General features: G+C 33.4%; 2 protein-coding genes across 8 annotated transcripts; one reads left to right on the top strand and one right to left on the bottom strand.

The window, feature by feature from the left end:
* Nucleotides 1-707: 707 nt before the first annotated feature.
* Nucleotides 708-8,091, top strand: LOC137709759 (replication protein A 70 kDa DNA-binding subunit E-like). 7 transcript variants are annotated; one of them, XM_068448739.1, is made up of 13 exons: nucleotides 708-995; nucleotides 1,100-1,193; nucleotides 2,595-2,642; nucleotides 3,355-3,512; nucleotides 3,930-4,203; nucleotides 4,320-4,416; nucleotides 4,585-4,709; nucleotides 5,260-5,341; nucleotides 5,493-5,622; nucleotides 5,752-5,909; nucleotides 6,946-7,383; nucleotides 7,481-7,604; nucleotides 7,739-8,091. In XM_068448739.1, the coding sequence occupies exons 4-12, from the start codon at nucleotides 3,360-3,362 to the stop codon at nucleotides 7,572-7,574; spliced, it is 1,551 nt and encodes a 516-aa protein (XP_068304840.1). In that variant the 5' UTR covers nucleotides 708-995; nucleotides 1,100-1,193; nucleotides 2,595-2,642; nucleotides 3,355-3,359; the 3' UTR covers nucleotides 7,575-7,604; nucleotides 7,739-8,091. The 7 variants fall into 7 exon arrangements, with proteins under 7 accessions (XP_068304840.1, XP_068304839.1, XP_068304841.1 ...); XM_068448738.1 differs by lacking the exons at nucleotides 708-995; nucleotides 1,100-1,193 and adding an exon at nucleotides 1,491-1,764; XM_068448740.1 differs by lacking the exons at nucleotides 708-995; nucleotides 1,100-1,193 and adding an exon at nucleotides 1,498-1,529.
* Nucleotides 8,092-9,521: 1,430 nt separating this feature from the next.
* Nucleotides 9,522-19,625, bottom strand: LOC137710440 (LRR receptor-like serine/threonine-protein kinase FEI 2). Its single transcript, XM_068449462.1, has 14 exons — nucleotides 19,439-19,625; nucleotides 18,368-18,582; nucleotides 17,624-17,759; nucleotides 16,765-16,836; nucleotides 16,587-16,658; nucleotides 14,619-14,690; nucleotides 13,480-13,551; nucleotides 13,304-13,375; nucleotides 12,858-12,952; nucleotides 12,483-12,650; nucleotides 12,049-12,381; nucleotides 11,299-11,544; nucleotides 10,486-10,619; nucleotides 9,522-10,182 (listed from the first exon to the last, which is right to left on the bottom strand). The coding sequence occupies exons 2-14, from the start codon at nucleotides 18,462-18,464 to the stop codon at nucleotides 9,964-9,966; spliced, it is 1,788 nt and encodes a 595-aa protein (XP_068305563.1). The 5' UTR covers nucleotides 18,465-18,582; nucleotides 19,439-19,625; the 3' UTR covers nucleotides 9,522-9,963.
* Nucleotides 19,626-20,450: the final 825 nt, after the last annotated feature.

Raw genomic sequence — 20,450 nt, 5'->3', positions numbered from 1 at the left:
GAATTATATCCTTTGGTTTTGGAAAAGAAGTACAAAATATATGGTTACAAAACATGGTTAATTTCTAGAGGAATTTCTCCTGAAGCTTCTATTAGATTTATACAAGTGAAAACACCACTGGTATTTTAGTTGTCATGTACGAGATTTGAACCCAAAATGAAGATATTATATCTACTAAAACCCAGTTGCTTCCTGGCACTGTTCAGCAATAGTGTCATGACGGATCTGCCCCTGGCTTCTTTGCTTTCTTCCGTTTCTCTCCCTTGCTTTCTTCCGTTTCTCTCCTTTGCTTTATTGTTATCCTTCCTTTCTTCGGGATTCTTTCACTCTTTGGCCACGTGTTGATGATCCTGAGTATCTTTTTTTTTCATTCTGACTCCCTCTTCTATTTTACTTTTTGTGTAACCATCCGGCTCTCTCTTCGATTCCAGCATTTTATTCTTACCTAATCCACACTGACAGCAGTGGTACATGCCTTTCCACCAAAAAAAAAAATTAAAAAACCTTACCCCATCACATCTTGCAGCAATGATGCATGGCTTGCCACCAAAAAATAATTAAAAAGCCTTACCCCATCACATCTCGCAGCAATGATGCATGGCTTGCCACCAAAAAATAATTAAAAAAACCTTACCCCATCACATCTCGCAGCAATGATGCATGGTTTGCCACCAAAATATAATTAAAAAAACAAAAATCTGGAACATGTTTGTCTTTGTTTGATGCCAGCTTGCCCGTTGCTTTTCTTCCTTTGCACAGCCTTCCCATGCGTTCTCCACTGTTTTGCCACGCGTCGATCATCGTGGATAAGTTCTCTTCAATTGTATCTCTCCAAATCTCCTTCAGTTTCCAGTTGCTTTCCTTTTCTCAACCTTTGGTTTCCGATCTTCTCATCTTTCTCATTTTTCTCTGCCAAATCATCTGTGCAAATTTCTTGCGTTTAAAACCCTTTGGAAAAATAAATAGTTGTTGCATCCTCCGTTTAAAATCCCTGGGTTAGTACTGATTTTGTTGGTTTTTGGATTTTATCAAGGTGGATTTGTTTATATTCTTAGATCTATTGTTTGGTTGTATGATTTGCTTCTGTGTTTTGTTTTAGGTCACTGTGCTCTTCGTTCCTCGAAAAAGAGATAATAAATGCACGCTGATGGAAATATATAGGTTGTATGATTTGCTTCTGTGTTTTGTTTCAGGTCACTGTGCTCTTCGTTCCTCGAAAAAGAGATAATAAATGCACGGTGATGGAAATATATATCCTTAGATCTATTGTTTGGTTGTATGATTTGCTTCTGTGTTTTGTTTCAGGTCACTGTGCTCTTCGTTCCTCGAAAAAAAGATAATAAATGCACGGTGATGGAAATATATATCCTTAGATCTATTGTTTGGTTGTATGATTTGCTTCTGTGTTTTGTTTCAGGTCACTGTGCTCTTCGTTCCTCGAAAAAGAGATAATAAATGCACGGTGATGGAAATATATATCCTTAGATCTATTGTTTGGTTGTATGATTTGCTTCTGTGTTTTGTTTCAGGTCACTGTGCTCTTCGATCCTGGAAAAAGAGATAATAAATGCACGGTGATGGAAATATATATATATATATATATATATATATATATATATATCAGCATGTTTTGGTTTACATTACGCCATGTGTTGATCATCCTCTTCTATTTGAGAGGCAAACAGAGTTAAAGATGGATGTCTTGCAGTTGCCCGATGGCAGTAACCAAAGTCCAGTCCTTGAAAAAGAGATAATAAATGCACGGTGATAGAAATATATATATTTATATTTATATATATATCAGCATGTTTTGGTTTACATTATGCCACGTGTTGATCATCCTCTTCCATTTGAGAGGCAGACAAAGGAAAAGGTGGATGCCTTGCAGTTGCCTGGTGACACTAACCAAAAGCTCATTCCTCGAAAAAAGAGATAATAAATGCGAAGTAGCAGAAATATATATATATATGTATGTATGTATGTATGTATGTATGTATAAATATATATTTAGCAGGGCATAAAAGATAGTCCAAGGTCATGATGCGAGGTGGGAGAAAAACAAAAAGATAAATATATATATATATATATATATATATTATATTGGCTAGGACAAACCACGTGTTAATGATCCCATGCATTTGGCTTTTTAGCTCTTCGCTTTTATATTTCTTTTCTTTTCTGCACGTTTCCTCTCTCATTTGTCTTTCTTTTTCGTTTCGCCTTCGGCGTTTTCTCCCCTCTCTGTGTCGCTGCTTGCAAATTTGGGTTTGTAAGCTCTTCTCTTTTATTTCTCTTCTCTTTGCTGCACGTTTGCTGTCATATTTTCTTTTCTTTTCTTCTTTTTTTTAGCTTCGGGCTTATGTTTTTTCTCCTCTTTTGGTATTTGCTGCTTGCAAATCTAAATTTGTAACTTCGGTGCTCAATCTGGGTTTGTAAGTTTGGTCCTCATTTTTGTTGTGCTTTTTGCTTTCCATTTTGTTTTGCTTTGGAGTTTTTGTTTTTCCTTTGCAGTTGTGATGTTGTTTTGCTGTTTATGATGTTCTTTCGTTGGAGCGTGCATTTTCATGTATTTTTTTTTTTTTTTTGGGAAACAGGTGCTGTCTTGAGGATTTCTGGCTGGAGTTCTTGCTTCCTTTTGTCAGGTATTATTTTTTTTTACTTTTTCCTTTTATCAATTGACCTGGGTGTTATATCATACGTTTTAGTGTTCACTTAAATTTTTTTTTATCTGATTGGTTTTACTTCTGTTTAGACTGTACTATGGTATCTTTTAATATATCACGCTATATATGTGTTATATATACTATATCAAATGTTGTTATTAAAGTGGTGATGGTGATGCTTTTGTTAATATGGATTGTGTGTTGTTAAAAGTGAAGAAGGTGATGTTTCTGTTATAACCAAATAAGAACACTATTAAATTAATTGTTTTTCCTGCTGCAATTTAACAACAATTCCGCCTTTTCTTATACGGATTTATTTGTGATGCAACGTTTGTATTTGTATGTTTTGTTTTGTTAACTAGATTATACTATTTTGTACAGACCTATTTAATGTTGACTATTTGTTGTCTCAAAATCATCTCAATGCTTAATCAAATTTGATAGGATCAACAAATGATTTTTTTTTATCTTATTGTATTAATCAAAAGAGACTGACAACTTATTTAATAAATGTATGTATTTTGATTTCACTATTATTATTGAATAACTGATCTCGCTCAAAATCAAATTTCAATTATAGTTTTTTTTTTTATCCGTTTATAATATTTATAAAAATGCATATATTGTGACTGGTATTTTAAATCTCCTTGGGTGCACGGTTTATAAATTTATAAATATTTCGTTTCTATAGATTAAATGGAAAACGAAGGTCCAACTCCGCTTGATCAATTGGCGGCATATAAAAAGATTGTCAGAATTAAAGTACGTGTTTGTAGGATATGGAGACCAAAATACCCAGGCATGGGCGACAAATATACAGGCTTACACTGTATATTGGTTGATGAAAAGGTTTGTCATAATTTTTTTATCAAATGACTTTATAAACGTTTGATCTTCTATGTTAAGAATGAATTATTATCTTTAAAGTGCATGACATAGTTTTTATACTGGCTGTGCTAAAGATCGTGTACAATTTATTTGAAAACTCTTTATTGTCCTGTTTTATATTCTCAAATCATACATTTGTTTTGCCATTTATCCTGTGCACTGCAAAGCTTTTTGTACACATGTTCATTTCCTTTGAATTGTTACTTATAGTTGTTAATTCACTGTTGCTATTTACGATCCATATTGCTATTTAATATTTATGATCTACACATAATTGCATGTTATTTCAACTATAAAATTTGGAACAATATGCTTACCCACACTATTCTCATTATAACTTTTTTTTTTCCTTAATTTTTTTTCTTTTTTATTATCAAGCAACAAGCTATCGAAGCATCTTCTACTGAAATGGACTATGAAATAATAGTTCCAAAGATTGAAGCAGGCACTTGCTATGAGATCATGAATTTCCGTACTAACTATGCAAGGGCTCAGTATAGAGTTGTTCCACATGAGACCCAAATCATTTTCATTTCGAAGACGGTTTTTAAGAAGTTGGCAAGTGTCTTTCCGCCTATTCCACGACACAGATTTTTCTTGCAGGATTATAACAAATTATATCCTCGGTTAAACAAATGTGATATCTTGACAGGTAATCATATACATAAATAAACATTTTAATATATGTTCGTGCCTATTTTATTCAACAATTTCCTATGAGCTTACCAATTTGTTTTTTTTTTTTTTTTTTTTTTTTCAAATTTGAAGATGTTATTGGCCACCTCATTTCAGTCCAGCCTGTAGAACCAATACAGATCAATCAGAGAATTGAGGACAAATGTGATTTGGTTATACAAAACATCAGGTCATTTCGTGTCCATAATAAAATTTAAAAGCTTTTTACCTGTCAATTCCATTTCAATAGGCTAATAGTCATATTCTTCTATTAAAAATAGTTCCAATAATTTTAAATACAAAGATTTTCATGACTTTAAAATTTTTTTTATCCTTTTTGGCTTTCGTTGTTTTACAGAAATGAAGAAGCTAAGATCACACTATGGTCAGATGTTGCACATGCCTTTTCTGCTTTCTCATTAGAACAACTACACCAACCAATCATTATTGTTTTTACAAGCTTGAAGGTTAAATTGTTTGGAGGTATTTACTTTAATAAAAAAAAATTTCTTTTTTTTTTTCTCTTTCTAATTTGTTTAGCTATTAAACTGACTTTTATTTTGTTTCTCTGCCCTTGCAAAACCATGTTTGGTGATTTTATTTTATAAAGCGTATTCAAACATTGACTCCATTAATGTCTCATATCTTTACGTATATGCATAAAAAAAATGTTAACTTATAATGTTACATAATTACAAGTGTAAATTAGCAATTTTTCTACACATCAATAAATACATTTCATTTAATCATGATCAAACAAAGCTTCTCACATAGAAAACAGTCAAATTGTTGATGAGAGATCTGCATCATATTGTATAGGTAGTTTTTCATACAAGAAACTTAATTTTCATGCTGCCCGTTTTGAGTTAGATATGATTTTATTGTGATACACTATTTAAAATCTATAAAACGATATTAAATTTTATAACCTACGATTTGCAATTTTTTGTTTGCCTGGATTAAAAACTATTTTAAATGTCAATTATTACATAACTTTTCTCTTTTTATATCTTGACTTTTGTTTAATGCACAGATAGCATCATCTTGAACAACACTGGTTCAACACTTTTCTTTATAGATCCAGACATTCCAGAATTGAATACATACAAATCAATGTGAGTCCATTCACTCTCATACAATGATAATCATAGCGTGGTTATATATATATATATATATATATATATATATATATATATATATATATATGTATATATATTAAATTATTTTTATCTTTGTTTTTCCAATTTTCAATCTAAATGATTACAGGTTTTCAACCTGGCCTCATCCCATTAAAACACTGCCTCCTTCCAAGCAAACCAATGAGCAAGACATTTTCCAAACTGGGAAAAAGATGACACTTGAGGAGTTAGGATATTTGGATCCTGACTTATATAAGGTATATAAAATGTTTTCTTTTTAATTATGTTCAATAAAAACGTTTTCAATTTTTATGAAGTTATTTCATAAAACTTATCTATTTAATAATTTGTCCCTGTGTTAATGCAAATTTTTCAACATTCCACAGAATGATACATTTTTGTGCAAAGCATCGATTAAGCGATACAATACGAAATATGAATGGTGGTACACGGCTTGCCCTACGTGCGCAAAACAAATGCATCAAGATCCAACAAGTGGTCAACTTATTTGCCAAAAGCATTCAAATCAGATTCCCACTCCATGGTAATAATTCTAACATTGTTTCAAATTTTCTATTTTATGAATTGTTGCAAGTTTAGATTCCATTTATCAAACCAATAATCAATTAAATAGCATCAACTACAACCTGAAACCCAATCACTTCATTAATAATTGCAATTAGAATCAAGATTTGCTTTCTTCTGTTGTGGATATAGATGTTGTTAATAAGATTTGTAGCATTTCTTTACTATTAACTCCTCTCTCTTCAGATTAGCATTAGTTCTTTTTCCTACAAGTCAGATATGTGCTAATAATGTTGAGAACAATGCCTAAATTAGTTTAACTCTTCTCATTTTGATAATTAATTTTTCAACTATCTTCTCCAACTGCAAATTAGTTTGATAACATTTTGGTTTTTAGCGTTTATATAAAAGTATTTCATTCCAATCAAGATGTCATTGATCTTTTTACTCTTATTTTGTCCAACATTTAGTGTAAAAACTAGGAGTTACAAGTATTACATTCCATTCACCAAATCATTCATATATTACCCAACCTAGCCATGTCTGTGTTCTTGATATTAGTCAATTTGTTTCAGGTCATGATATTTGTTCAAACTCTTGACTTGCATGTATTTTTCAAGTTGTATACCTCTCAGTACTGGTCCAATGAAGAGCTAACAATATCTCATAAGTTAATTCAATCTCATTTTCACTAAATTTTATCATTACTACCATGCCTTAGTTTATTAAGTTTTGCACCCAACTTCCATCTAAAAAAAACAACAGCATCTAATGCCTTCATTTATTTAGTTTAACTATCAGTTCAAATATCAAATAGTGTTTCAAATATTAGAAAAAGATATGTTATACAATCTGCAATTTCTCAACAGAGAAGCACAAAATACCATTCGAAGGTTCTGTTCTTTATAATGTTATTGCTTCACTTTAAAAAATATATATATATATATATATATGTATATGTATAGCTAATACAGGATAATTAGTATGAAATCATCCCTTTTCTCTGGCCTTTTCAATAACATATAAGGCTCTATATATTATGTTTTTAAATGAAGGTACAAAGTGTTCTTAGTTCTTGAAGATGAGACAGACGAGATCAGTGCTCTTATCATTGGCAGATCAGGTGAAAAAGTTTTTGGCGTACCCTGTAAAGATTTGGTTTTCAATCAGAGATCAGTGGATCAAAAACAGTTGCCAAGTGAGTTTCTTAGACTTATAGGGCAGAAAAAAATTTATCACCTTCGATTTGGAAGCAGAAGAAATTCATTGAACTCGAATGATCTTCTCATCTATAACATTTCTGAGGAGCTCACCATTCAACCAACAACTCCACAATCTCTAAGTAAACAAGTTACAGTCTCTTCTACAACAGTTTCATCTTCAAGCACACCTGTTGACATAGTTACTGATTCACTTGTTGACATAATTGCTGGTTCACATAAAAGAAAAAGAGAATCAATTAGAAGAGCCCTTTTTGTACCGTTTAAAACAAGGTTATACACTATATATCAATATTTTGAACTGCATCTCAAATTGAACTCAATATGGTCTAAATTTATCTTTTTCATATCTTAAATATTTATGATACAGTCAAGCAGAAGAAATATGTGAAACAGATGCGCAAGATCAGGACCAGATTCCAATCAAATTGTTCAAAAGAAAATCGTCACCAACCAGCTCATAGACAGACTTTGCTCCATACAAAAAAAACTAGGTAACTATAGTTTATTATTAATTGCTCCATGCTATGAATCTGTTCATCTCAAAAATTTATTACACATTTATTAACATTATCTTTCATTTTTAGCTTCCATTTTTTTCTCATGATGAAAACTATTTTTTCTGCAGTGACTGCTTCAACCAAAAGCCAAAAACTTTTGCTCATGTCTTAAAGAATGTTGGCATCTGTAATCCAAAACAAACAAGTATCAGTTGACAATTTTGTGTGTGTAAATAGTAGATCCTCACATCAATTCCCCATACTTTTTGTGTATATAAACAGTGTGCTCTTTTACAATATTTTTTGTTCAAGTAGTCATGCCAATGAAGCACTAACTGTCAAAGGGGAATGCGAGGTAAATCATTTTTTGTATGCTGATGATAAGGCATTTGATAATGTCTTTTCTGTAAATTATATGTACTTAGACAACTTTGTAAAAATATTTTGTCCATTTTGTGTTTGATATTTATAACTCTTTGCATATCCTCTTATGCATAATTCTCCACCACAAATTTATATCAATATCAAAACACTTCTAACCTTAATTTATAGTTACTGCAGTATATTCTATGTGCACATCATTTTCTTCTTCAGTTTCTGTTGTTTTTTGTTCTCTAAGTTATATATGTTACCGGTATTCACAACTAAAATTGATTACACAGACTTGAACTACAGGTATAGTGCAAATTACATCACTTTCTGCCAACACTCTGCTTCTTTTTCTTATTATATTTTCTATGTTTAAATAGTATGAACATACTAAAAACCTGTTAATTACAAACTATCCATTACAAGTTTGCACTGGTTGTTTTCTTCTTTTATGTTCAGTAGTTTTAAGATCCGCAGCAACGCGCGGGCACCATTCCTAGTTTACACTAAGGTGAGGAATAAATTGGTTTTGAACTCGTTATTTACGAAATTTGAATGTAAGATCTTCTGAATCTAAGATCTTAAGACGGTTGGGTGGATTAGGCAAAAAATTGACTACAAAATTTCCAATCGTACAAAACCAAGAGGTCTTTATCAAAGTTTTCAATATTATACATAAATATTAAGTATAATATTTTTCCCAATTTCTAATCCAAGCATAATCTTATTTTCAAATTCCTGCACTATTGGGAGATTAAATATCAACACGCTGCACTATACATAAAAAACCAGCTGCAACGTTTGGAGAGGGGGAAAGAACGTATGATTTTGTGACATGGCGGCGCCGCCAGGCGAGAAAGGGTCGGCAGAGAATTATTGATGGTAAAACCATAACTGGCGTTCACTCGAAGAAATGCATAACTTCTCACTTTGATCTTTAAGATTTAAAGTCGATCAAAATGGTCCGCGTATTGTCCACCATTAGTCATTTTGATTCTTCTGTGAGAAATTTTCGTTAAATTGAAGGTATTTTTGTCAAAACAACTTCTTTAGAACTAGTAGTTTTTTTCAATTTAACGAAGATTTTTCACAGATCAAAATGATTGACAATGGACCATCTCAGGAACTACTTATATCAATTATAAATCCCAAGAACTAAGAGTTATGACAATCTCAGAACCATTTTAACAAAAAAAACTCTCAAAGAAATGTGAATTCGAAGAATTAGAACTCAAAATAAGCTCGACAAAATAGATTGCGCGAGGCAACTACGTCCGGTCAATTTTATGATTACGTGACAACAATTGACTAGCCAGCAACGCTAGTTAGACAATAATTGGTTGCAAGAAAGAATCTCTTTTACGGTATAGGCAGTGACATCATTCCATGTTCGTCAGAACCCCATCTCTAGACTTTATTTGTTTACAGCAACAATAAATTGACCCGTCGATTGGCAATCGAGCGCAAACAGAATAGGCATTGCAAATCGTACTAGGAAAACAAAGTACAAGAAATTGAATCCTTTCGGCCAAAACATTTAAATCAAGATTAAGGAAGATTAAGAATTAAAATGATGAAGGGGGAAACATAATATTACAAACAAAAGCGAAAACAGCAGGCACCGGCGCTACTACATCCGACTTATTGCCACGTAATCATATTTTACAAAAATGGCATAAACAAGAATCATTTGCAGAGGGACCTATTGTATAAATATCATATACACTTAACTTTGGGGAACAAAAGCCAGGAGGAATTACAGAAGTTTGAACGCAACCGCGCAAAATGATGTTTGAACAGAGGCAATGTTGACTACAGACGTGCATGCCATCTTCTAAATGCCATTTATCTGCAGAAAGAATGAATGAATGAAATGGCTGATATACCTTCACAGAGACTTCGTCCCTTCCGCTGCTTGCACTGCATATCTGATACAACAGTGATGTAAACGCAAATTCTGACTTGCCATCTGCACAAAGCCTTTTTAGTCAGAGCTGGAATCGTATAAGTCACTAGGGCACGGTGTCATGACTTCGGATTCAAGCAGCTGGACCACCCTGTGCATAGAGGGTCGATCTTCTGAAGTTGAAGAAACGCATTGAATGGCGACAGTGAGCAGGGCATCAAGGCTTTCAGCTTGCACCCCCTCACACTGTGGATCAACAATTTCTCTTTGCCTATTTTCTGTGACCAGAAAATTTAACTGCAAAGGGAATTACAGATAAATTAGAAAAATTAACTTGAATAAACGACACCCATTCCAAAAATGATATCATCAAGAAATTTCACAGAATATTTACTTGACTGGAACAATCAATCAAAACCAGAGAATTTTCTTTTTCTGCCACCTATTATACTCAACAAGAGGCGTAATCGATTTCCAACTAAATTTTATGTATGCTAAAACAAACATGGCCATACTGCAGTCAACTTTATAGAACATGATTTACACTTAATGATTTAGCTTCATATCAAAAAGCATAATTATTTTTGACAAAAACCATACCCAGCCAACAATGTTGAAGCCCTTCTCAATGAATGACGCATCTGTGGGTCGTTTTCCACTTAATACTTCAAGCACCAGGACCCCGAAACTATAAACATCAGTCTTTTCAGTTGCTCTACCACTTTGCATATACTCTGCCAATGATGTCATATAACTCAAAATGTATATAAAGTTATAAACTTAAATTATATGGCACCATTTCAGAAATAACTGCCAGCAGAATGACACCAAGTTTTCCTCACTTTATGTAACAAAAACATATGTCATCTATTACGCGAAGCTGATTTGGAAGCCCATACATTATCAGACACCTATAACCAAAGCAGTTGTAAATGCATGCAAATGCATTCAATCATATTAAATTTTTACTTGGGAGTTCAATTGTGTTGTTTGTTATTCTACCACTGGTCAGGCTCTTTTAGGCTGCTATGCTGCTCCATTTGTTTGTTTAGTTTAGTACATTGCTGTTTCACTTACTACCCCCAAAATTTACAAGTCTAGACCCCCCCCCTAATATTTGTGCAAATAAAGTGTTATGGTATTTTGCAAAAATCTGCTGTAGACCAATCATTTATCTCCAACTACCATGGATCTGGTCAATGTAATTTAGGGAAGCGATTTCCACACCTTTTTTCTCCCAATACACACCCCTTTTATTCCTGGCCTTCGGATTGAACAAATCAAGGGAGAATCAGTGGACAGAACCACAGGGGTGTGCAGAAATCATTTTCCATATTTATAGAACAATATCCACATTCAGAAAGCTGAGAGCTCAAAGTAACAAAACAGGAAACTATAGTAATTTTTTCTTACCTGGAGCCAGATAACCAAATGTTCCTGCAACAATTGTCGTAATGTGAGATTCTTCGTCCTCCAACAGTTTGGCTAGTCCAAAGTCAGATACTCGTGCCTCAAGATTTCCATCAAGTAAAATGTTGCTTGACTTTATGTCTCGATGTATGATCCTAGGTGAGCAATCATGATGCAAGTAGGCCAGGCCTTTTGCTGCTCCCATAATAATATTCAATCGTGCATCCCAATCAAGCTGCTCAGATCTTTCTGTTCAAGGGATTATGGAATATTATTGTTCCAAGGGTTTATTTCTATGTACCAAATATGTATAATGTGTCGTCAAATATTTTAAAAACTTCTATCAAGAAAAGTACATATGTATACCAAATACTGAGCCTGATCAATGCCTTGTGTACCTCTCTGATGGAGATCATGATGTGCATCTAAACACTTATGTGCAACAACCTCGCATGGTGAGTTTAGGTTGTTTAACACATTTATGGTTAACTTTGTCAAGTATTTTTATTTGGATTTGTATAACCTCAAAGGCACCACTGTCCTTTTGTTGGACGGTTTTAAGTGTTGAATTTCTTGCAGACAGTAAGTTTCATTTCTACAGTTTCTCTCTCTTTCATTTAGTCTCTTTAACCTTCTCTTCCCAGTCCTACATTCATTTACTTCATGTATAAATAACTTTATTATTCATATAAACCAGATGCACATGTAACATGTTAAGGCAATGAAAATAAACACAAGAGAAGAGCATCTAACCATGAAGAGCTTCATCAAGGCTTCCACCAGATAGGAAATCATAGATTAACAACTTTGATGTTGGAGAATTGCAATAGCCCCTCAAATTCACTAGGTACCGGTGTTTTATACTTCCAAGAATTTCTAGCTCCCTCTCGAAAAAACGATCAAACCCCTCATTCATCTTTACAATTCTTTTTAATGCAAATACCTTGTCGTCATCCATTGCAAGCTTGTACACTGTTCCAAAGCCACCAACACCAATAATATGTTCCTCGTTCAAAGTCTCTAATTTCTTAATTATGTCTTTAGAAGAGTATGGCAAATCCCCATGAAACATTACAATTGATGCGCCTGAAGAAAAAAGACTGTTAGTCAAGATTTCAAAAACTAGGAACTCAAGACTTGTTTGAGTTAAATCAAACATAACTCAGAAAATAGCTAAGAACCAGTACCTTCCCTAACATCCATTGCAAGACCTTTACTGTCATGTTTACCAAACTTTTTATAAAGAAAGCAACCCCAGAAACACATGAGAGCCACCAAAAGAAGTGCACCCACAGTTGCTGATGCACTAATAAGTAGCCTACCAGAGTATTTCTTCTTTCCACCTTGATTTAGCTCTACAAAAGTTTGAATACCAAGCATGAATACCATAATGTTGTCAACACTTAGGATTCTCCAGAGGGAAAATTTAAAATTCTTCAAGGATTTCACCAACTTGAAAAGTCATAGTGAAACCAAAATAATTTAAAGACTTTCACGTTCTAAAGAATCTCTGGATAATCATAAACATTGCACCCATCTATTTCACATCCAAGGAGGTTTACCTGAGCTTGGAGATTGGGAATTTGGTGATTCCCCAGGGACATCTTTGCATACCAGATTGATTTGTTTCCCACACAAACCACGATTTCCATCAAAGCTGCAAGGAAATCTGTCAATGACTCTCTAAAGAGCATGAAAATCTTTGGGGACTGCATTGTCATAGTTCAATATAGGTATAACAGGTCTTTAACCGGGGCACGATAGAGATTTTAAGCTATGTCTCACAGACGAGCGTTTGGAGAGGCAGTGACATGAGAATAGTCCCTCCCAAATTTCATGTTTTCGTTACAAATTGTTTTCATCATACTGGAAGACAAAACATAAAGGACACATAGGATAATAAATAGTTTGAAATTTTCTTGTATTCCTGTATCGCTAGGAATGTAAGCTATCACATAGCTTCACTATTTACTGAAAACACAAACTTTACCAGATAATTAGTACTTACGAGCTTTCAGGTAAGTTGGTAAGCACTCCATCAGATGGTATTGGTCCAACCAGAAAATTGTTTGACACATTGCTACAGAAATTCAAGATTCCATTAATTAATAAAACACGACTTTATGTCAAATAAAACACCAATTGTCAAGTTTTAACATTACAGAAAAAAATGAGGTAACTCACAGCGCAACAAGCTTATCCAACTTCCCTAGTGACACAGGAATATTTCCACTGAGAGAGTTACTTGAAATATCTCTGTAAATATAAAACATAGAATAGTAAAGATTTCCACATTGTAACACCAGATGTACTGGAATTATGAACCATGTGATACGATAAATTGGACTTCATCTCCTAACAAGAAATATCCATGCTTTCCACAAATTTTTTAACATCATAACAATTTGAACCATCTGATATTAAAGTTTGTAAGAAATTAAAGTCACTTCATGCCATAATATTGATTCTATTAAGCTATTTCTTCATTGTTTTAGAAATATTTTGACTGTTCCACAGCATCTAAAATAAAAATAAACACAACATATGCAAACAATTCAGAAGCTCAGCCAAATATCTAATCTATAAAGACAGGAAAGAAATACTAATCGTTAACTATGTTGTCCATATTTTTTCAGCTTCACAGTTACTAATCACAGGATGCATTGCACAATGGGTGCAATAGATTTGAAAGTGGAACTTCAACTTGCTGGAAGGGGGATAGAGGTAGATTGGTTTAATTTTTCATTTGTAAATGGCAGAATACCACACAACCTATATAAGCGAAGAGTTTATTTGTAAATGTTAGAAGCAAGTCAGAGATGGCAGTTACTGTTCAAGAATGTGTAAAACTGTAAAAGATTGAAAATTGAGACTGTAGGTGTTATTCATTATTGTCATGATAAATCATAACAGGGGTATCCTCGACAAATGAAACAAATAAAATAATGGCACTGAAAGCAATATTACATAATGCAGAAACTAGAAATGAAGAAGCATCAGAAAAATCAAACAAACAATATCTTTAAATCCGACTTCCCTAACTACAATGGTATAATATGAAACTCAAAATTTTATGCATAGATATTTTTTTTATGCATATACATGTTAATTGTATAGTATTTATTTACTGAGGCATTCTTACATCTGGTGATGATGAGACAATTACTTAAAAGTTTAACAATGAATGCATATCCTGACTGAAAATAAATTACTTAACAAACATAGAAAATAGGTAAATGAAGTAAAAAAGAATTTGAAAAACATTTTTTGTTAAACAAAAATAAATAAATAAAGTGTTTATCAGCATGTTCGAAACAACTCACAAGAATTGGAGGTCTGAAAGCTTTCCCAATTCAGTTGGAATTAATCCACTCAAGTAATTACCCTGCAAGTATCTGCAGCAACCAAAAAAAAGCAACTTTAGCACGAAACAAACAGGATTATATAAGTAAAAAAGAAATGCAGTGTAAGCAAATGGAAACAAATTATGAAAAGTTACAACTTATAGCTGAATCCGCAACTGGATTGCTCAATTCAAAAGAAATACAGATAACATACATAAAATTATTTCAGACTTTTGTTGCAAATGTCAACAAGTAGTGAATGCTACAACTTGGTCAAGCTGTACTCAAGCACAAGTTATATGATAGATTCTATGAAGGGGAAAGAAAAACTAAAATGTGAAGGTGAGAAGCATCTTCTATTACATATCAGAAACAAAAATTTATTGAAAATTATAAAAGATTATAGAAAGAACTACATGCACAAGATATCCACCTGAAAGCAGCTCCAACAACTACCAAAAAGCCATTAACCTTGTGGTTAGATAACCAAGTCTATCTCCCAAATAACTACGGCCTACCAAACAGCCTTATTTTTTCATGCACTCATTGTCTTCCAATTATTGCAAATGATTATTCCAACCATCCCATTGTAATCCGCAAGGAAGTTCTTGCATGAAGGGAAATCATATTGTATTAATTGAAACAAATTTCTAGTGCTTGGTTTGACATGTTTCAATTAACTGCCAAGTGTGTGAAAATTGGTAAACTAATCACACTGTAAATTTCCATTTTCAAGGTAAAATTGCAGCACCTATTGTTTTTTGGGGTCCTATTATCGTTGGGAGTGATGTTTAAGAGGTGATGAAAACTCACTTAACTAATGAATCTGGGAGAGATCAAAGGGTTGCAAGAAATTAAATAATGTCTTTGTATAGAAGTTCTGCCAATCAGGAAAATGCATATTCCCAAATAATAAAAAAAATGCTTCTCCTTTAACTGTCCATTCTGCAGCATAAGCGATATCAGAATATGTGTACGAAAGGTAGATATGTTGATGAAAGGTATCAAAAGCTTGACGTAAAACTTATCTACCTTTAGCACACATCATCTGATATTGCTAATGTTGTGAGTGTAGTCGGCAGTTTATGCATGCACCCCATTCTCCCCATCTAGAGTTAGTTTTACATGTGATATTTTAACTATGCTCCTGGATAGGGATATATATTCTCTAAGAATGGAAGCTTAGAGGTGGAAGTATGCACGGGCACCAAGGAGGTTGTTTCTGTTAGTGATGGAAGTTTTATTCTAAGCTACTACACCTACATTGTGAACCTTGCCATCCAGAAAATGAGAAACAATCAATTGTTGCGATATCATGTGCGAAAGCAGAAACTTCAGGCTATGGGTTATGGGACCTGTGAATTAATATTTGGTTACACATATTGATCAAAGTATTGAATTTAAAACAAGGTGTTCATGTGAGATTTTATACCGATAACAAGCCTTCAATCAGTATAGCTCTCAATTCTACTGATCACGATAAGACTAAATTTATTGATTTTGTTGAGAATTTTATTACGGAGAGACTAGATGCAATAATTATTCATACACTGTTTGTCATGGCAGGAGATACTAGAATCTCACAAAAGGCCATCTCTAAAGTTTTTCATTCAACTATTGGCAATTGAGCATCTGTAATTTACACACCAGCTTGAAGGGGACTGCTGGTATTATTAACAAACAGAAATTTCAACCCACCACTTAATAAAGTCACATCATCATATGATATCCAAAGAACTAAAAGAATAACCTTTTTAGTAGTGATGAGAAAAAACACCCCAAAAAAAAAGTGATGAACAATGTATCTGTTATTAACCAACATTTTTGCCAAATCACTTTATATAATGATCACCGACCACAACTAGTTTAGAAACAGATGCAAACATCATTCAGTAGCGAACATGAGAACATTTATTGCAAGATAACAATTCGTGCAGGTGGACTTACATTCTCTCCAACTGTGTGCAATTCCCCAGATCTGAAGGAATAGTCCCATAAAAGTTGTTGCTATGAAGAGCTCTACAATATAATACATCATAGACATGATCAGTGAGAGAAGAAAATTTGATATACCAAAGATACATCAATTACCAAAACTGCTATTATATCTCTTATCATCACATACAAAATCGTAAGCTGATCTAGCTTCCCAAGGTCTGGAGGTATAAATCCACTCAATTTGTGACCGGCAAGACTCCTGCAAGATAAGCCATGAGAAACAAACTTATAACTGTAAGGCACAAAATTTACATGAGACTCATGCACTGTAACCTTTTTTAAATTTTAAAATCGAAAGGATGAAAGTTTATTAACAACTGGACACTATCTTTATTAAATAGGACAGAAGGTTTAAGTATGATTAACCCTAACAAAATGAAATCAGAACAATAAATTAGGTCTCAATCTTCTATTCGCGAATGGGCTAAGTAATGTGTATGCCTCACTGCCACTGTACAGGTACGACATCCGTTTCCCAATTAGACAGTTACGTGTACTACTTTTCATTTATTTTACATCTGTTGTGGGGGGTACTTTTAGTTCTCCACGTCCTCAATTTGTATTATAATAGAGAAAAAAAAATAACATTACTTATTCCATTTCAACCATAGAGTCCATGACTCCATGTAAGAGCCAAAATCATAAACTCAAAGATTTCTTGTTATTCCCCAGGAACAGAGCATTAATTTCCAACAAAAGATGATAATTTCAAGGGCAAGCCCAAAAATATCAAACATTCCCAATAACCAAGACTATGTCTGTCTTGTGGAAAACCAATGTCAAGAGATGTGCTCATCTCACTACATAATCTTTTGTTCATTTAGTATGAAAATAGAACTTGCAAAAATAAGATACAAGATATCAACCATTACCATATGAGAGAAATAAAAACCAAAACCATAAACATAAATCCCATGAAACAAGTTTCCGTTCGATAAGCATAGAAACGGATGAAAATAAACAGAATTGTTGGCATTAACACTCACAAGTAGATTACTCTCTTTGTTTTGTTATCACATTTCACTCCTTTCCAATTACATGGATCAGGATCTTCTGGTCTCCATCGAAGAAGGATACCATCTGAACTAACAACTGCTGTCCTGAAGCTTAGAAGTGCCTCACCTACAAAATATATCAATGTCTATACCAGATTAGGGAATGTCATCTCCTTTGATTGACCAATAGCTATTGTGTAATAAGCAAATTTGTTATTTAAAAAAAGAAAAAAAAGAAGCCGTAATGTAATAAGAAATAACTTGTCCTACACAAAACAATATACTTGGCCAGTATATTATATGATTACAAACTATCCAAGCTTTTTTTAATTTATAAATACAATAGCACAACCAATTTTTCAAATTAAGTAAAAGTAAACTCTACTATGGACACATTCTTGGCATCACTGAATATTTTTTACCGTTCCTGGTGGTATAAGATGCCACCGTGTCAGAATATCTTATCCATCTCTCCAGGAAAATGGATATCTCCAGAAGAGATTTTATGTGTTTACCAAATTAGTCTTCTACCAAACTTCACATAGACTATTATCAGTACAGCAGCAAATTAGAGAAAACAAAAATGATATGCAGTATCCCCAAGGTTTTCCTTTAATGATAATAACTAATAAGTCAATATTTTTTCATCAGTTATAGTATTTGGCATGCCCCAAGATAACTCAAAACTAAAAAAAACCAAAAGGACAAATGAAAAACTAAAATATGTCAAATTACCATCAGGACTAATAGCTCTGATTTCATTCATTGTTATATAAAGCAGTAGAATGTAAAGAAGCCATAGCCCTCTCCATTTCACCAAAAAGATTCCCATAGTGGCACTGGTCAAGCATAATACAGAAACAATAATTCATCTGGTAAGCCAAGGTTTACAATGCTTCCTTCTAGTTGACATTGACATCCAGCAGCCGGAAATGAAAGAAAAGGGAAACCTGAAAACGAACATGAATTAATTTTGATAGCAGTTTGAACACGACTAAACTTCCATTCTAACCAATATAATTCCCATTAATGGGGTGCAAAATGAGAAAGAACTATAGTATAGAGGCATCATGTACAATTAAATTACGACACACACAGCAAGTGATAAGGTAAAACAGCATTCACAAATTAGTGGACCAGATAGTGCAAACAATATACAACTACATTTAAAAAGATCAAGGAAAGAGACAACCAATACCAAAAGAGATATTTTCGATATGAGGGCCCAAGCTCTGAAACTAACCATTTCATAGCTACCCTTGTACTCTCAATTCTACCTTCCATTCACTAACTCAGGGCTTTCACAACCCTAAAATTTATATTCAGTATAAGATACTTTGTTTTCGACCCAACAAAACAAAACCCATATTTGACTAAAGGTAAAACAGAAGTCTTTGCATATTGACCAGCACAACTATGTAGTAAACCGTCAAAATCGAACAAATTTTAGCACGATAGGTAAAAATGTAGATTTATCCCAATATGTAATTTAGTATAACAAGCTTCATAGCAATAAGGGCTAATCAAACAATGTCAATCAACAAATGCAATTAGTAAATCGAATAATACATCGAAATTATCCGAAAGCAACGAAGGAACATCCACAAACACAAAATCTTAAGGTCCATCAACCATTTTTCGATTTCTGAAATTAGAAATTTATGAAATTCCGAGTCCACTGCTGGTCCTAACAGCTGAAACCAAGTCAATTAGCCTCCAATTCACCAGTAATTACAAGTCTACGCAGTTAGCTAACATGGCAATAAAAAAGATAAAATCTTAAGGTGAAATTGAAGTGAGATTTACCGATGAATGCTAAAAGATGAAGCAGCAGCTCTGGTTTTCGATCGATCTGAGACGAATGCAATGCAGATTGAGCTGGAACGGAGAGATGTGGCACAAGAAGCCAAAACGACACCGCACCCACTCTGTCCGACTCTCCCAAGTGTCTGAGATTTGTGTGATGCCCAAGACAGGAGAGAGGGAGAGAGAGAGAGAGAGAGAGAGAGAGGCGAGTCTGTGACAGTGAGAAGAGAGAGAGAGAGAGAGAGAGAGAGAGAGAGAGAGAGAGAGTGTGTGTGAGGATGGGAGTGAGTGGAATTTTAGATGCTTTTGAGAATTAAAAAATAAATAAATAATTGGAATAAAAAAAGAAAGAGAATTCTCAACCCAGCTAATCTCTTTATCATTTCATGTCTTCCTATTTGAACGTCAGGGTTAAATCACGTCAACATTTTATATTAATTTTTTTATATAGATAATAAGATAAAAAGTAATATATGAGAAGAGATGATGAAAGAGAATGAGAATAGGAGGGTAGAGAATTCTTCTCTATGAAAAAGGGCATCAGTGAAGCCAATAGAAGGAAAGTGGTTTCGCACGAGTCTACGCTCACCTTCCGTACGTGCCAGTTGCCACCGACACATAACATTAGAAACTCCCAAGATCCTCTTTTAAGAATTTTCTAATCACATTCGTTTATCGTGTAAAAAATTATTGTAAATTTTTTTATTTAAAATTAAATATAGGACGAGAAACCCGAGGAACCTCTCTAGAAAACCCCCTACTAAAAAGTAGATAACTGACCAAAAATAAAATAAAAAATATATATAAATAATTTGACGGGAGGGATTTACATGATACAAATACACCGGCATGTGAAGTCACGTGCCAGTAATACAAGAACATGTGCTATTGTTTTTCACATCTCATTGTGTTATTAGCATAAAATGTCATTGTAGCGAATATAGTAATAAACTCGTGTCATATAAATTGTTCCTCATTTTACCGTAATGTAAATAGCGCATTTAATTTTATC

The sequence above is a fragment of the Pyrus communis genome, chromosome 12 (genome assembly GCF_963583255.1).
Source record: "Pyrus communis chromosome 12, drPyrComm1.1, whole genome shotgun sequence".
NCBI classification, from domain to species: domain Eukaryota; kingdom Viridiplantae; phylum Streptophyta; class Magnoliopsida; order Rosales; family Rosaceae; genus Pyrus; species Pyrus communis.
The sequence above is the reverse complement of the archived record's forward strand: the minus strand, read 5'-3'. Positions and strand labels throughout refer to the sequence as shown.

Bases quoted from the DNA above. Each gene is read 5' to 3' on its own strand.
- LOC137709759 (XM_068448739.1), top strand. From the start codon at position 3,360: ATGGAAAACGAAGGTCCAACTCCGCTTGATCAATTGGCGGCATATAAA. The intron at 3,513-3,929 runs GTTTGTCATAAT...TTTATTATCAAG, and splicing joins GTATATTGGTTGATGAAAAG to CAACAAGCTATCGAAGCATC. The intron at 4,710-5,259 runs GTATTTACTTTA...TTTAATGCACAG, and splicing joins GAAGGTTAAATTGTTTGGAG to ATAGCATCATCTTGAACAAC.
- LOC137710440 (XM_068449462.1), bottom strand. From the start codon at position 18,464: ATGGGAATCTTTTTGGTGAAATGGAGAGGGCTATGGCTTCTTTACATT. The intron at 12,651-12,857 runs GTAAACCTCCTT...AAACTTTTGTAG, and splicing joins TTCCCAATCTCCAAGCTCAG to AGCTAAATCAAGGTGGAAAG. The intron at 11,545-12,048 runs GTTAGATGCTCT...TCCCTTGAACAG, and splicing joins CCTTGATGAAGCTCTTCATG to AAAGATCTGAGCAGCTTGAT.